At 41.2% G+C, this 16,963-nt stretch overlaps 1 protein-coding gene across 1 annotated transcript; it reads left to right on the top strand.

The window, feature by feature from the left end:
- The first annotated feature begins 10,378 nt into the window (after window positions 1-10,378).
- On the top strand, window positions 10,379-15,464 carry LOC311498541 (mRNA decay activator protein ZFP36). The gene is made up of 2 exons (XM_084559177.1): window positions 10,379-10,526; window positions 12,287-15,464. The coding sequence occupies exons 1-2, from the start codon at window positions 10,479-10,481 to the stop codon at window positions 13,535-13,537; spliced, it is 1,299 nt and encodes a 432-aa protein (XP_084415303.1). The 5' UTR covers window positions 10,379-10,478; the 3' UTR covers window positions 13,538-15,464.
- Window positions 15,465-16,963: the final 1,499 nt, after the last annotated feature.

Raw genomic sequence — 16,963 nt, 5'->3', positions numbered from 1 at the left:
CCCTTGTACCAGGGATTAAACCACTAACCCTTTGGTTTGCGGGCAACATGCTCGAGCTACTGAGCCACAGCCGTCCTCAGAGCAACCCAACATGTCTGTGTGGTATCACAGCTGTACAGCAGCTGATAGGAAATTGCTTCCGTTGGTCGTTTCCAGCCCACAGAAGCTCATTGGGATTCATCTGCCAGCCCTGGAGTAAATCTACAGCTCAAGCTGCTTTGGGAATGCTACCAGCCTCCGCAAGGACCCCGTCCACCCCATCATCTTTTTGAACTCTTTCCCTCTGGCAGGCCTTCACCCCCAGGCTAAAAAAAAAGTAGCTTTTCCCCGGAGCTATAACCGCTCTGAATCAATCCACCAAACACCCCTCACAAACTGACCGACTGCCCCTCAAGCTGCCTGACAAACTTACTTCACATACACACAAATACTGCACTATGACACCAAGAAGTTATATGATATACAGATCCATTATTATTATTATTCTTTTCTGGGTGTTGGGTATTTGGGGTTTATTCACTGTTTTCTATACAATTTGTGTACATGTATGTCTGACAGTGCTGTATGCGATGGAGATGTCAATTTCCCTGCGGGAACCTCCCAAAGGGATCAATAAAGTTGTCTATCCATCTATCTATCTAACTCCCATCTGTTCTGTGCAACTGTCTGGGAATGATCTTCAGTGTCTTTATCTCCAACCCAGCCATTGTAACTTTAACCTCAGTGTACAGAGACTAATACATTCACCCATGCTGTATTTTTTCAAAGATTGTGCTACAGCTGTTTTGTCTGCGCTATTTATTTCTGTTCATCTCTGTTTATACTGTTATACACGGTCCATACTGTGCACACCATTTGTAATGTATTCAACACTTGCTAGTCAACCATATTGCCCCTGTTGCTGTTCTGCACACTTGAGCTGTTGCACTCTGCATCTACTACAGCTTGACGTTGTTCATGCTGTTCACTACTTTATTGCTACTTACTTTTATGTTATGTAATTTGTTGTTTATTTTATTTTTGCAGCATCAATTAACTTAAATGACAATTGTGTGTACAATGTAATCGTCTGTTTTATTCTATTCTATTCTATTCCTATGTATACAGTGTATATTTACTTCTATTTCTATTTCTTGTAGAGTTGCATATATACAATTGTTTGCTTATAATATTTTATTTTATTTTTTTATCTTATGCTATTTTTCTTTTTACTAGTGGTTTTCAATAGTGTTTTTTTTATTTTTTTTATTTGTATTTACAACTGAGCTTCTGTAACCAAACAATTTCCCTTGTGGATCAATAAAGTCTAATTCTATTCTATTCTATTCTATTCTATTCTATTCTGCTAACGACAGAAAGGACTGTTTTTATAACACAGTTTCTGGGATACCAACATATAAATAAAAGAGAGTGGAACACGTCATTTCGAATGCGGCTCAAGATCCATCAATTTCCCTCTGATCAAACACGCTCATCAATATTATGACCTGTTGCCTGGATACCGTTGGATGAGCACAAAAGTGAGAATATACAGACCGGGAATCATCTTCTGGCACACATTTAGCCACATGGAGACATACGCAGAGCGCTGACGCACACACCCACCCATCATCTACTTCTACAGCTGTACTCCTACAACAAAGAATACGTTGACAACAACCCGTAGCGTACTGACATGAACGGGGAACGGAATGCGATGGGAGTGAAAAATCACAGGTGAATTATACTCCAGACATCCTGACAGAAAACCTGCTGCCCTACTTCTGTCTGGGAAAGGGGTCAGGTCAAACTTTGAGAAGCACACACAACTATGCATAAACACGCTGATAACATACACAAATTCTGTTTCACCTTGACCGCATGAGCGTCACACAGATTTAAGACAGTGTAAACACTTAAATCCAGTGTTATACAGACAGAAGGAATGTGCATGCAAACACACTCTCATATGTTGCACTTTCTTATGTTACAACTCTAAGGACTGTAAAGGTATCATACATCATGATTATTATATTGTCTGTGATTTGGCCATTTACTATGAAACCCACTCTAAAGAGGCATTAGTAAACATAAACATTTGTCCAAAAGATGATCTTTAAACCCTTTGGTGAGCTTGAAATATTTGTGACTTCAGAAATTCAATCCACATTCCTGGACTGCGTATTTACAGACTGAGTCATCCACACACATTATTAGAGGTAATCTGATAAGCAGAAAGCACACCAATCATCTCGTCATTATCGCAGTGGTTTCATCTCATCAGATCGCCAAAGGAGCTGCTGAGATCTGAGAGGATTAAACATTGTTTTCCCAGGGCCATTTCAAACATCAAACATTCCTGCTCTCTTTTGGTCGTCACAGAAACTATAAATTTGATTATGTGACATTATTTGTGATTTCCTCATCAGTTCTGCCAATAAAACCCGTAAACCAAAGGAAGAATATCTTGGGGAATTTAGTGCACAAAAACATCTGACATTGCAGATTAGCAGGTGGTATTTTTATCTGTGTTCCTCTTCTAAGAGCTTCAGTAAACAAAAAGGTTACAACACACTCCTTATGACGTTCGTTCCACATTTGGCTGCTCTACAGCATCCAAACACTCGACATCACTCTGTACTCTTCTTGCGTTAGAGACCTTGTTCCTCTGTCTGACAAATGTCAGCTGTGTGATATAATTACAAAAGAAAATCCCTAAGATTTTACAAAGTAAATGTTTCTACTGAGATGCAAATATTTTTTGCAGTCTCTTTTGGCAGGATTCGTTGTTTTTTTTTCCAAAGGTCAGCCATGATAACACAAAAAGTTTACTTTAAAGTACAATATTATAAAGGTATCTCACAAAAATGCTTTTTGGCTATCTTATTTTACTACACACAAATGGATTACGTGATCCAAGTAAAACTAATTATTAGCTTTTCTCCTCTCTGCTTCCCCATCTCTCTCCGTCTCTCAGTCTGGCTCATTATATTTTTAATATTGATTTTATATAATTTTTTCCTCTCATCGAAATGAACTCCTCACAGCTTTAGCAAAGACCTGATCAAAGATAGTAAAACTGGAGCTTTGGATAAATGATCTTCCAGAGGAAGCCACTGATCATATTCCAGATATGTTGCCCGAATGCAGCGCACTTTAAGTCACTGTTGCTCCTTCTGGTCACGCACAAGGCTGAAAAATACACAAAGCGATATACCAGCCCTCTGTTATCGAAACAAAGATTTGGCAGTTTGTTTTGTTTGGGGTTCAAGAGGATCTCCAGGAACTGTTGCTTAATACCCACACAACACAAGCACACACACACACACACACACAGGCAGTGGTGCCTGGCTGGATTCCAGGGACAAGAAGTTGAGCAAGTTGAGCTCTGGCTTAATGGCCTTATTCCTTCAGTATGTCACAAACAATGCACCTGTTTCATGTGGGAAAAGTACACACATAGACATGAGAAAGTAAATCTCCATACATGATGGAGAGCAGATGCTGTTTCTCATTACTCTGCAAGGCAACTGGTTTAGCCCAATGAAGCTAACCCATTCAGTAGTCAAGTCTACCTAATTTAACATAAAATGGCACAACAACCCCCCCTGCTGGTCAATCAGACAAACAGGTCGTAGCACAGAAATTCTTCTGAATACACTGTGAAAGCAAACTAATTTTAGACATATGCATAAATTAATAAAAAACAATATAAGATACTCTTTGCTGCAACGTCTAGATCAAAGTTTATCAACATTAAGTCCTTAAAGAAATCCATAAAATTGTGTGTATAGTGTCTGCATAGCTTCATTGGGGCACAGGTGTGATCTTATGATTATAATACACTTTAAAAACCTTTCTGGGCAACTTTTCAATACCATTCTATATATTTAGTATTTTATAATGAGCTCCCTGTGTGGAGGAGGTGACATATTGGCCGTCTATAGTGATTTCGCTGATTTCTGTAATCACACTTTAATCCAGCAGTGGGCAGTAGAATGAAGCAAATGGGCTACGACCAAGCTCCCACTGTAATCCTCATGAAACAGGATGTAAATATTTGTTTCCTACCCTATTTCTGTCTCCAAGTCATTTCCAAACAATGTGAACTTATCAGACACCTTTACAGAATCTGTTAACACTCACTAAGATATGTCTTGCTACCTCCTATTAGCTGATTATCACTGATTCATAAATTACACTACACCCTCTTGAACATGTAAAACACTCAGACAATATAGTCGACTAATACGTGGTGAAAGTGAGTCGACGTCGACTAGTCGATGACGTCACATATAAAAAAACACACTGGAAGGTAATGCTTTGCAACAATGAAATAGGCCTATGTTGTTGACCTGAATATCAAATTTACTGAAGCTTGAACGCGGGCTACTGTCGGCCTTAGACTACGTCAACGCCACTGTCAGTCTGACACTTGTAATATGTGACTCTAGCTCGGCAAAAACAAAAGAAAGAAAAACACGCTCTACAACCACAGCAACAATGTCAACTAAAATAACACAACAGAACTGAACAATAAACACATGAGCTTATCAATACTATGCGCTTTTTAGTCAATATAAATCGACGCCGTCAATAACGGTTAACAGTACTTCATAGCGTGTTGTTTGACAGGATAGCGTAGCTGGGATAGAAATTTCCGTGTACAGCAGCTAAAAGTCTAATGACTTTAGACATTCGAGAGAAAATTGTTGACTTGCAGCCTCCTTCTCTCTGTTACCGCAGGACGTTTGGTGAAGTTGTAAATTGGCTGTCGAGAGGATTTGGACCGTTCCTCTGTTAGCATTAGCGTATGACTTTTCAGATGAGTGTACATTGCAGTAGTACATATGTTGTATTTCGGGACTGACTTACATATTCTGCATGTCACGGTAGAATGGGCTTCATCTTTAGTGAAGTATTTCCACACACTTGATGAACCGCTGCTAGTTTACCGCAATGACCCACTGGGCGCCTCACCTGTCTTCTTGGAGGCGTCCGTGTTGTTACTGTCACGTGATCGGCGACTAGTCGACTTCCTGCTTAAAGCCCATGGAACAGCAGTAAAGTCGACTAGTCAACTAGTCGGTACAACCCCTAATATACCTAAATATGATGAGTACCACGCATTGATTTTCGGGCCTGGCTCATACAACAACAATGAAACTGTACTAAATAATAGAATATAACAACAAAAATAGAAAGGGTAAAATTAAGACAGACAAAATAGTAGAATACGAATTACTATATGATAGCAATTTGATAGAAAATGGCTTGGTATAGGATTAAGAGTTCTTTTACTCTCCAAGTAAGGAGCTTAGTCTGAAGCATTAAAAAGCAAAAAATATGGGATATGTATCCACAAACTTTTGGTCATATAGCGTGCCTCAATACAGAACTGACTAATGTTTTTGCCACTTTCAGCAAAACAAATGAGCTCAGGACTAGTGTTTTCTCCATCACTCCTCTCTCCACCCTGAATCATTGTCTCTGTTTCCACAACGGTCTTTTGGCAGACATTTGTCACTGTTGTCTTGTTTTTAGACTGTCTCCTCTCCTCTTGCTTCCTAATTGAATCCACAGGAGTGAATTCCAGTGGGGAGGAGAGGAGGAGAAGGAGGGGTGATGTCAGAGGTCGAAGGTTAGATTATGACCTTTGGCCTGCGAGTAGAACCCTGCTGTGTGGTGCTTCTAGGAGTGTGTGTGTATGTGTGTCTCGGGGTAGGACTGGGGGCATATTAAACAGAAGACTGAGTCATGATGTTTTTTATACATTAGTGTACATGCATCAGTCTGGTTATCATGACTTTCAATCAGGTAGCTCCAAGTTCTTCGTCCTTTTTGACTAGCTTATCTTTTCAGTGTTCTCATTTAAAGGGTTTCAGGATGAAAGTGAACAGTTAATATACATTTTTGTAAAACTGTATCACAAAAGATATGCTAAGATTAAATAACAAGGCATGGTTAGTTTGATACTGAGAATAACAACTATAGATTTGGTTAAGAATGTGCCACACATGCAGAAATGGTGCATTCACTGTTCACAGTGAAACTCCTCTTCCCAATTCTCCCCCTGTGAAACACAAACCAAAAGGCTCTCTTTTAGTCACAAGCCCTCACACACAAGTAAGCGGTGCGGGGGGGGGGGGGGGGGGGGGGGGGTATACATTGTGAAAGAAGGAAGGTGGTGAGGAGGGGGTGAAGGCAGGGGAGGAAAAGAGGAGCAGATGTTCATCAGGTCTACGAACCCCTCCTCCCTTCCCTTTATTATTTCACTGGTAATAGTAACCTCTTATCTGGAGGAGCCTGTGTGGGGCTGTGAAGGAATGACTTCACTTAATCACGAGAGTTTGCGTGTGCACATTTGGGTTTGCGTTTGTGTGTATGTATCTCTCAGTAACATGCATGAGCACACACCAATTGCAACACCACTGCTTTGCTCTGCAAGTTGCCAAAAGATTTACTGTTGACAATGTTTTATTTGGGTCTCCTGTCCTTCCATACATTTCTCAGACTGGATCATTTCTGAAAATACACTGCATTATTTGATCATCATGAACTCTGTCTAATATTTCAAATATTATTTTGTTGTTTTGTCCCATTTCCTGTTTCCACACAGTGCAATGTCACCTCTGAAAACCTCTTCTAATAGCAAACAGATGTTGAATCAGCACATGCTTTCCTAATGACTCTGCAGGAAGGTTATGTGACAAAGCAAAGGAATGCATCTCATGACACGTCTCGGTGCATCTGGCTGATTAATCCCAAAGATCTGGCGTAAACCTTGTTGCAGATCCAGTCTTGAAGAAACCATTTCTTGCCACTGATTCATCTACCTTCAGTGCCTCCATCTCTTTCTCCCTCTCATTTCCCCTGTTTCTTCTAAATAGCCCCCAATCCTGCCCATTCTCCTCTTCTCCCCCATCTCTTTCCTAACAAGCCCTTCTAACCCAGCCATTCACCATTCTCTGTTATTTCCACTCTGTGTGTGTGTGTGTGTGTGTGTGTGTAGGGGGAGTAGAGTCGCGGAGGGCGGGCCATTAGTTTGTTAGTTGGTTCTGCAGCTCATTGAGCTCATTGTGTTCCAAAGGTCCTCCAGCCCAGCTGGACTCAACAAGAAGTAAGAACTTTCTTTCACATCTCTCACCTCCTTTCTTTGCCCCTCCCCCTCTTTCCTTCAAAATCCCCTTAACCCTCCCCACCACTAGTCCCAGTAATCCCCAACTCACCCAAAAGATTTCTCTTTCCAGAAGTAGTAAACTCAACTTGCTGACCAAATCGCTTGTTTATGGATAACATTTGTTTGCTTAACTGAATTAACAGACGGGACTCCTCAAGGCTTACCTCTAGGAGCTCATGTTGTTGACATCTCGCTAATTGCTTGCAGTGATGGGCTAAGAGCAAAAAAAAAAAAAAACAAACACATAGAGCCAACCTCTTAAGACGATGAACTAATTAGGGCAGCGTCTTACGTAGCCAAAGGTCAATCGTAATATAATTAGGCCTTCTTATAAGCACATTGGTCCATATGATCACAAAAAGGCAGCTCTAAATATGTGAAAACAACTTAAGTGCGCATATTAGATACAGTGGCTATGTGCACCCATGTGAGATATTGTGGTGTCCAAGTGTTTATGATGGCATCACCAGTTCAGACCTTTATCCATTTTGAAACCAAAGGAATGCCACCAAACTACGAATCCAAATAGTGCAGTTGGAGTGCAAATGCATTCATGACTACATCAGGGAAGCACACTACTTACGGGTTAGTTAGGGTTGCAATTGGGATGCAACTTTTCCATCAGTCCACATTTGAACCTTGGGCATCGTATTTCCACCCGGCCTAGATCCCTGGACACCAAAACACCTTTTAGTCCCCTTCAACCACAGATATGGCGTGAGGAGGGACAGCTTGTTCAGCTTCACACGGAAAACATACAAGTCAAAACATGGGTGACTGACACAACCTTCAGGCCGTATGGAGAGGACCTATACTATTACATCATACTGGGGGCTGGGTGGCTTGAAACCCTCTGTCCAACACACACAAACATCTATACACACAAGAAACACACACACTTAATGGTAACCACTTGGCTGGACCAAAACAAAGCTTTTTGGCAGGCTTTGTTCTCAGCTGAACTCATCTTTCTGAAGGGGCTTAGAGCGACGAGTGGGATTCAAGAAGTTTCAGACTGTTTGTCAGAGGACAGCTGGGCCCTTTAAACTCTCATATTTAGGATAACATTTTAAAACCATTTCTGTGGTTCTGTAGAGCTATCCTACAGGCAAGACAATGATAACACTGATTTCTGGGATTTTAAGTGTAATTCAACTCATGTGCAATGATCCCACAGTGATTTTGAACACTATTTGTTGCTAGTATATAAACCATGCGTGTTTATAATCTCAGTTTGCCTGAATGAGATTCCAAACCTTTTCAGAACAAACTGAGAGCAGTTCCCTGTAGCTGCAGCCATTGTTTGCCAGATCGTCAGGCTATACTGGACATGCTGTCACAATTCACCTAACAACCCCAGAGGTGTCACAACTTCACTCCTGACAGACCTTTTTTTTTTTTTTCCTGTGTGTGTGTTCTTGAAGTTCTATCTTCGTGGGGACCCGCTGTCTTATCAGATGGTAGGGGAATTTGGTGTCTACTCTCAGTGCCCAGCGCAGTTTTTCCTGGCTCCAAATTAGGATTTTAGATGTAAAGTTTGAGTTTAAGAAATACATTTTCTTTTATATTTCCTTTTGTATCCATGCAAAGTTGGAGGATCACACTTCTGTGTGTCAGTCTGACACTGTGTGTGTGTGTTTGTGTGTGGGTAAGACTGTCAGATATTCTCATGGCTCTGCTCTGTGGTGGAATTTTTCACACATCTGCCTTTACCTTTGAAATCAAAGACTTCGCTCCTCCTTGTCTGTCTCATAGGGATAGCCTGTCTCCATACTGCCTCTCCTACCCATGTGTTCAGACCTCCTGTCTTCGTCCCATGTTTCTTTAGTTTGTCATTGTGGCTGCCTTTTCTTGCGTGTGTTTGTCTGCACACACTTGTATTTGTCTTTCTGATTCCTATTCTGTCTTCAGTTATCTGGGTCCTGCCTTGATTGTTCTGACTTTACATAATCATCATCTGTCCTAAATTTTACCCAATAACTTTAACCCAAAAGAGAGTTTTATGAACACTGAAGGTATCTTGAATATAATTAAAAATGCTTTACTGTTTTTAATAGCAGGGCTAGCATTTCAGTTGCACACATAGACAAGGCCTCTGGTGGTATCAGTGATAAGGTTCGCACTTCTCTCCAAATACTAGTAGTGTGCAATGGAAGAATATTAACATTAGCCATTATTTTTTGTTGTAATTTTTTTTTTTTTTTTAAAAAGCACAAATATTATTGTCTTGTATGCAGAGATGTTGACTAAGATCCCAGATCTTTGTTGATCTGCTAAATCTAAGTTAATTAGCTGTTAATTAGTCCAGGTTTTTTTGAAAACATCGGTGTAAAAGCTGTCTGGAAGGGGTAAAATCAAATCTTATCTCCACCAACCAAGAGGGGGTAAAAATCCTGTTAACACATGCCTGATGTCTTTGTCACTTGAAACAAGACGTTTAGAGCTACAGTCTCAAAATAAGGATACCAAAAACAGCGATGTTTAACCGTATAACCCACCACGTTTGTTTGATATATGGCTTTCGGATATCTCCACGATGCCATTAGCAATTGTAGTCTTATAACCACGTCTACCATCACTGGAGGAGACAGATTCTTTGACGAAGTGAGCAGGTGGCAAAGTAAAGGTGAAAAGTAAAAGTGAAATGAAATTGGCTTTGAAAAGCTTTAGGCACGCATAACAAGGAGAGAAGAAACAGTAGCTGTTTAATACAATGAAACGAGAATGCTGTATATAGGGAAATACCCAAGGACTGTGCACTTACTTTCATATGCATTGGTGTGATATTTGTGCAACAGTTAAATCAGAATTATAGTCTATTTTTTTATATTTTCCAGCAAAGCAATATAGTTGTACCATGTTTAGTAGTGCTCTACAACATAAGAATAAATAAAGGATGCGTTAGATAGATATCTAAAATATACTTTAAGTACTTTTGCTTCTGAAAAACTCACTTGCAATACATAAAGGCCTGTTGCATGATACATGATGCAGGGCCAATTTTCCAGAGAGCTAAATAAAGTGCATTTACTGGTGAGTATTTCATGCATCTGGCGTGAAGGAATTAGAAACGTTTCCCTCAAACTTTCCCCTGGAGTCTGCTACATCCCCTCTCGGTTTTGGGCTCGGTGAAAACAGAGGCGTGGGAGTGGCTAACAGCTCTGTTAGGTTTTAAATCCACACGTGGTCCGGGTCTTGGGCTTGTTTAGCACGGCGTACACAACCAGAAACTTCCGAGCAACTCATGCCAGCGAGTTGCCCACGTCTATCGCCGCAGGGGCAGACGGGAATCGGACGAAGGTTTTGATAGCTCAGCAAAATGCCATCTTACCCCCAGTTCGCCGACCTGGAAGAGATGATGTGCAAGGTAAGCGCAGAAGGTGGAAAAGTGGAAGCGGAGAGAGTGGGTCAAAAAGTTGGCTAGCCTCGGAGGGTGGGGGTGTTAGCTTGCTAGCTACACGGTTAACTTTATGGAGTTTGCTCCCTTCTTCTTCTTCTTTTCTCACAGTCTTGAGCAATAGATAATGTCTTTGTGCGAGTTTGAGCGCATTTATTAAACTGTTTATGAATCAGTTGTTTTGATATGAAAGCTAATCTTGAGCCGAAGCTAACTTTGTCTCGAAGTGGGAGCGTTGCGGCTGCTGTTTCCATCCAGGCCTGTTAAACTTTACACTAACTCAGCTCAGCGACTGAGTTGGACTTGTTCATATACCGTTAAGCTAGGTTTATTTTTATATATATATATATATATATATATATATATATTTTGTTTCGCTGCCACTGACGACAGAAATATTTTGTAGTAAAATGTCTCATTTACTGTACGTAACGTCAACAAGTTGAATCATAACAACCGCAGCTAACTGGCTGGAGTCAATGGTAAAAGTTGTCAAGTCGTGTTGCAGCATGAAGAAGTGTTTAGCTCATTGTACTGTACTAAGTTGTGTTACACTATAAGGCTCTTACTGTACTGTTCAACCTGAATAGAGCTAATACTACTACTACTACTACTACTACTTGGAAATATATTACAGTACAGTAGCACGCATTGCAACAACACATTTTAAAATGATCAAAAAAAATTCTTATCTATGCCTTAACTTTCACTTGCACTTTCATTTTTTATTTTTATTTTTTTATCTCATGCTGCTCCCTATCAAAATGAGTACGTCTGAGTTTTAATTAGTAGAGTTACTAAAAAATAAAAACCTACACATTAGACATATTGCAAAGTGACACGCTCAGTGTATAATTTTGTTGCGTCTGGGACTTTACAGACTTTAAACTTTAAATGTTAAACAAAAAATAATTAATGTTTTCATGTATGCTTGAACTCCATTGCATTCCACATAAAAAAAAATTACTACTGGTAAACTCAAGCTGGCAGGATCTTGTGTGACAACAGATCATTTTAACTAATATATGGTTTTTAAGAGTAGGATTTGTTTTGTTTGTGTGTGTGCACTCACCTGCTGGTTCATTACATGCACAAGTGAAAATGAATTTGTTTTAATATAACAGTCCTGTGCTAAGTCCCCCCCTCCCCCTCTAGTGCCTGCTACAATCTTCAGTTTGTGTTGAAACTGTGTAAGAAAGTTGGTAATTCAGCTGTATTATCGTTCTGAAGGATGTAGATTGTGGTGATGTTAAGCTGTATTGAATTAAACACAAAAGGGCTTGTTGTGTAGCCTCACCCACTGACTGAAATGGGTGCGGACCCAATGTGCTGGCAAGTGAGTGTATTGATGTAACTGTAGATAACTGTAGGGGTTGACAGCTGCTTAATTTTAAATATTATAAATAATATTTCCTGTTGCACTTGACAGAAATCTTACTGATGAGTGCAGCAGGAGGGAACTGAACAATATTTAAAACAAAACAAAAAACAAAAATGTTATGGCTAATTAAAATGATCTGCGACCGTACTTATTAAATAAGTAAATCTTCCTGAACACTTTGCACATGTGTTGCATTTGCCACTTCTAACTCTGTAGTGCTCAGAAAGAGTTTCTAAGTAAAATGTCAACAGATGTCGGTTTATAAAGAAGTATCTTTGACTAAACATCAGTGGATGTTAACTGAGATTCACGCAAGGTAACGGTGAGCTTTTCTTTGTTCTTTTTACAGCATTTACTGAATCTGGACCTGAGGGAGCCGAACAGACAACTACAATCCCTCAGCCTGGCCATGAGAACGCCGGGTCACATCAGTGAACCGTGCCGAAACGCTTCATTTTCTCTCTCCTGCCTCCCCACTGATCCCTCAGCCAGTGTTTTTCAGACCTCCAGCCAATGGGGGCAGCAATCAGAAAGTCTTCTACCCTCCGAGCTTGGTTCTTCCACCCAGTGGGGAAAGGCGGGCTTCCTTTCCCAGCGCTCTGTCAGCTTGGTGGAGAACAGCAGCAGCAATACGGGAACAAGCCTGGGGACCTGGCCCGGGACCGAAGTAAACTCCCTGAGTGACATCAGCCCCACTGCTCTGAACACTAGCTCCTCATCTGCCTCCTCGTCAGTCTCCTCCTCCTCCTCCTCCTCGCGCTACAAAACTGAACTGTGTCGGTCTTTCTCTGAGAACGGCTTGTGCAAGTATGGTGGGAAGTGCCAGTTTGCCCACGGGCCAGAGGAGCTGCGTGATCTCAGCAGACATCCGAAATATAAAACTGAGCCGTGTCGTACTTTTCACACCATTGGCTTCTGCCCCTATGGGATCCGCTGTCACTTTGTCCACAACAACGAGGAGGAAAAGAAACACTCCTTCTCTCGATCCTCATCGTTTTCCTCCTCCTCAAGCATTCCTAGTCAGCCACCTTCTTCCTCCCGCTCACACAGACCTCCTCTGGTGAGACAGAGCTTCAGCTTTGCTGGGTTTCCCTCTGCTCCTCAGCCGACCCTCCAGCCTGCCCTCACTGGCCATGCCCCTCCTGCTAACGCCCCTTTCACACGTGCTCCGTCGGCCTCTCCCCCTTCCTGTGCTGACATTACCGACCTTCTCTCCCATGCCTTCATGGAGATGGACTCTGCCTTTGAGGCCTCTCCAGCCCACCAGTACCAGCCCCCCATCGGCCAGGCCTCTGCAGCCGACCCCCGCTCTCCATTCCTGCCTTCTCCTGACTCGGGCTACTCTCCATGTGGGCTGTCTCCGACCGGCTCCCCTTCCCTGAGGCAGAGCCCCGGTGCTGCTGGGGTCATTTCGGGTCCACTGGGTGCCCGATCCCTGTCCTACACCTCTCTATCAGACCAGGATCAGGAGGGAAGCAGCTCCGCCAGCTCGCTCAGCGGCTCTGAATCCTGCGGTGGCAATAATGAAGCCAACGGCAGACGTCTGGCCGTATTCAGTCAGCTCTCTGTTCCCGAGGATGCTATTGGGTTCTGCCTCTAGGCTTCACCGTTCTGCATCACAAAAACATTTCTGTTCGCATACATTCAGACACAGCATTACACAATACACACACTCACAGACACACTAGACACTTGTAAATACACTCCTCATTACACAGAGCTGACTGACATCGCAGACGTTCTTTGCATCTGTGTGGCGTCAAAGGAAACAAAGACCTAGCGACTCACTGATAACACTCCATTTTTTTTTTTTTCAATTTACGTGGTTAAAACGTCAACAGTCTGAGTACGCAAGCCACGGTGATGCTGAACCGAAAGTGTGTGTTGCCACAAAAACAGTACATATCAAGATAGATGTTTGAAGCCTTTGATGGTTTATAAAAAAAAAAAAAAATAGTATGCCGACTTGGCAAATCGCGACAAAGATATTGTGATTACAGTGTGATCGGCCCATTGATGTGGTGCCCAGCGACGCAATTGATTCACGAATCTATGTATCAGCATCTAAAGAATGTGACAAAGCCAAAGACATCTGTTGTTAGCTAAATGTTTGATTATGGTGGGACAAACACACAGCGCATCCTTTAGTTTTGGATATCTTCCATTAACTGTAAGCAGTATTGTTTATAAGCTCGTGAATTATTTTGTTCCCCCCACATAACTGTAAGGTTCTGTTAGAATCGCTGGCCTCAAACCTGAATGTTACGTTTTTTAAACGTTGAGCCTGTAGCGTTGTTGAACAGGTGATGTTACGTTGTTCAACAGGAGTGAGAGTCTTGATTAAAACCGCTCTACGGGAGGATGAAGAGCGTTTAAAGAAATACAAAGTCCAGGTGGGACATACATGTTCATGATTTATTGTTAAACGTGCGATTTGGGCTTTGCTATGTGGAGTTTATGAGCGGAGAAAGAGAGCACTGAATGGCATCCATCTTCACCAGGAGTGATAGATGGACCTAAATGCGGTGCGATGACGTTATTTTACAACTTATTTGTGTAACCTGAAATGATGTGAGCATAGCTTTAGTTGCAAGGTGGCAAGTGAACCCTGAAAGTTTTGCAAATCAGTATTTTAGATTATCTTAAACATTCCAATTAGTGGACTTTCTTCCTCTCTCTCACCCACAAGAGCACAGTTTCTGATGACCGTTCATTTTTTCTGGACTCTCACCCCACCTCCTTGCACCCCTCTGTCATTCAGTATTAATTCTTCCTGTTACGCCTTTGTACTATTATGAATGTGCAGCGTCCTGTTGGCATCCACGTGCACCGTGCTCCCAGGTCTGTTTGCCTTACTGAGCTAGATCCAGCATAGAGTAGGGTTAGGGTATGTATGCTTAGAGTTTTAGAACCGTTACTCGGCTGTTTTGTGTGTTTATGTGACGTAGTTGGTTAGGGGAACAGGCGCTGCGCTGTTCCGGGTCTATTTAAAATCGCCTTTTCATCAACATGTTTGAGGCCTGTTTAGTGGTAAAGGTGATAATCTTTAGTAAATTAATTTCTTTAATTTATTTTAACGTATTTATAGAGGACTTTGAGTTGTTAATGCTTGTATCAAGTTTAATATATTTTTGCCTTCTTTTGCTTTTTTGTACTGCAAATAAAGTTTTGTGTGTTTTTTTTTTATAATGACTTGACTTTTTTGCTGAATCATCTCGCTGTGGTTTCAGGTAAAGCAACACAGAAGTTGCAATGCTCGCGTTCAGTTCTGCTGTAATATGTTTGCGTCAGTGTTCGTATGCGAGTTATTTGATGCGTAGAACAGGAAGGAAGCAAGCAGGAAACCGGTGAACTGTCATTTCTGGTGTCAGTTTTATCATATTGCCACCAGTGACCCTGTACTGTTAAGGTTAACTGTATCTACGCATGATGTTTAGAATTATTTCATGAAAATCTGAGCTTGGTCGCAGTGTCAATTAACTCTGTGGCTTCTGTATTTAGTTATTTTAAGCTAAGATGCAAGTGAGTTATTTCATATATTTAATTATTCTGTTTAAAAATAAAATACAATTAAACATGCTTTTCTCCAGAATAAAATCACATGTCTTTCAAAAGTATTAAGACAGTAGTCCATATTTAAAGGGTTAAATTGCACCAGTAGATCGAACTTAGTATATTTACTCAAGTACAGTACTATAGTACAATTTTGAGGTACTTGTAACCCCCTTTTCTTGTGCCTTTTCATTCCACTTTCCACTCCTATTCAATTACATCTCAGAAAAATTATGATCTTGTTATTTCTGTGAAGTTTCCCAGTCAGTCAGAATCAGAAAAGACTTTATTGCCAAGCATGTTTGTACATACAATGAATCTGCTTTGGTGTTGTTACGCATAAAATAAAATAAAATATAGAAACTATAGAAGTCAGGTTAAAGTATATCCAAAAAAGCTGAAAACAAGCCAACTGGACTTGTACAGTTTCTTGAAGATGTTTTGCCACTCTTCAGTTCTGATGAAGGTAAGAGACCAGTGGCCTGGTTTTCAGCTTTTTGTCCCTTTTATTTCAAAACATGTGTCGATCAGCCACGGCATTAAACTGACAGGAAAAGTGAATAACATTGATCATCTTGTGACAATGCAATGTTCTGCTGTGAAACCTTTGGACCTGACATTCGTGTGGATGTTACTTAGACATATACCACCCACCTAGACCAGTACAGGTACCCCCACCCCATAGCAATGACACTCCTTGATGGCAGCAGCCGTCCCCAGCAGGATGCAGCCAGACACAGACACACACACAAAAACAGCTTAGGAACAACTCAAAAAAACAGCACAAGGTGTTGACCTGGCCTACAAATTCACTAGATCCCAAACTGAAAAAATATCTGTGGGATACACTGGAATATGCCTCATCAACAGAGGCCCCTCCCCTCAGCCCCCACTAACAACATTGTGTTGCCAGACACCACAGGACACCCTCAGAAGGCCCATGTCCATTCTCTGATGAGTCACAACTGTTGTGGAGGCAAAAGGGAGACCTACACAATATATGGGAAGTGGTCATAATGTTGCGCCTGATCGGTGTACATGTGACACTTGGTAACCTAAAATATTTGCACATAAAACTTGAAAAGACCAGCCTTTTTGATAATCATTTGCAGCACAGCTCTCATTTATATTAATGCCAAAACTATGCATTTGAAGTAATCTTTAACAAGAAATAATCTGTAGTTGAAAGATCTGATATTGTTCAACGGTACAGATACAGTGTTTTCTAAGAAGGAGTTCAGTGAAGGACTTGAATACTTCACCCACGTAGGAATTAAATGACACAGTCTCAAGGTGAGGAAAAATGCAGTGCTGTTCTCATAGATCAATAGTACAGAATATCTTTGTTGTCATTGTACAACAAAACTGAAATGCAGTCCTTGCAAACACAGCAAAATATTAACTCTAAGATAGAACTAAGCAAAGTTACACACTTAGAAGTGACTAACACAAGACATTTCACAAAATTGCACAA

This window comes from Chelon labrosus (assembly GCF_963514085.1).
Source record: "Chelon labrosus genome assembly, chromosome: 13".
Classification (NCBI taxonomy): Eukaryota; Metazoa; Chordata; class Actinopteri; order Mugiliformes; family Mugilidae; genus Chelon; species Chelon labrosus.
The sequence above is the reverse complement of the archived record's forward strand: the minus strand, read 5'-3'. Positions and strand labels throughout refer to the sequence as shown.

What these genes read in the sequence shown, in the direction of transcription:
- LOC311498541 (XM_084559177.1), top strand. Translation starts at nt 10,479, where the DNA reads ATGCCATCTTACCCCCAGTTCGCCGACCTGGAAGAGATGATGTGCAAG. An exon ending in TGGAAGAGATGATGTGCAAG is followed by an intron (nt 10,527 to 12,286) that starts GTAAGCGCAGAA and finishes TTCTTTTTACAG; the next exon opens with CATTTACTGAATCTGGACCT.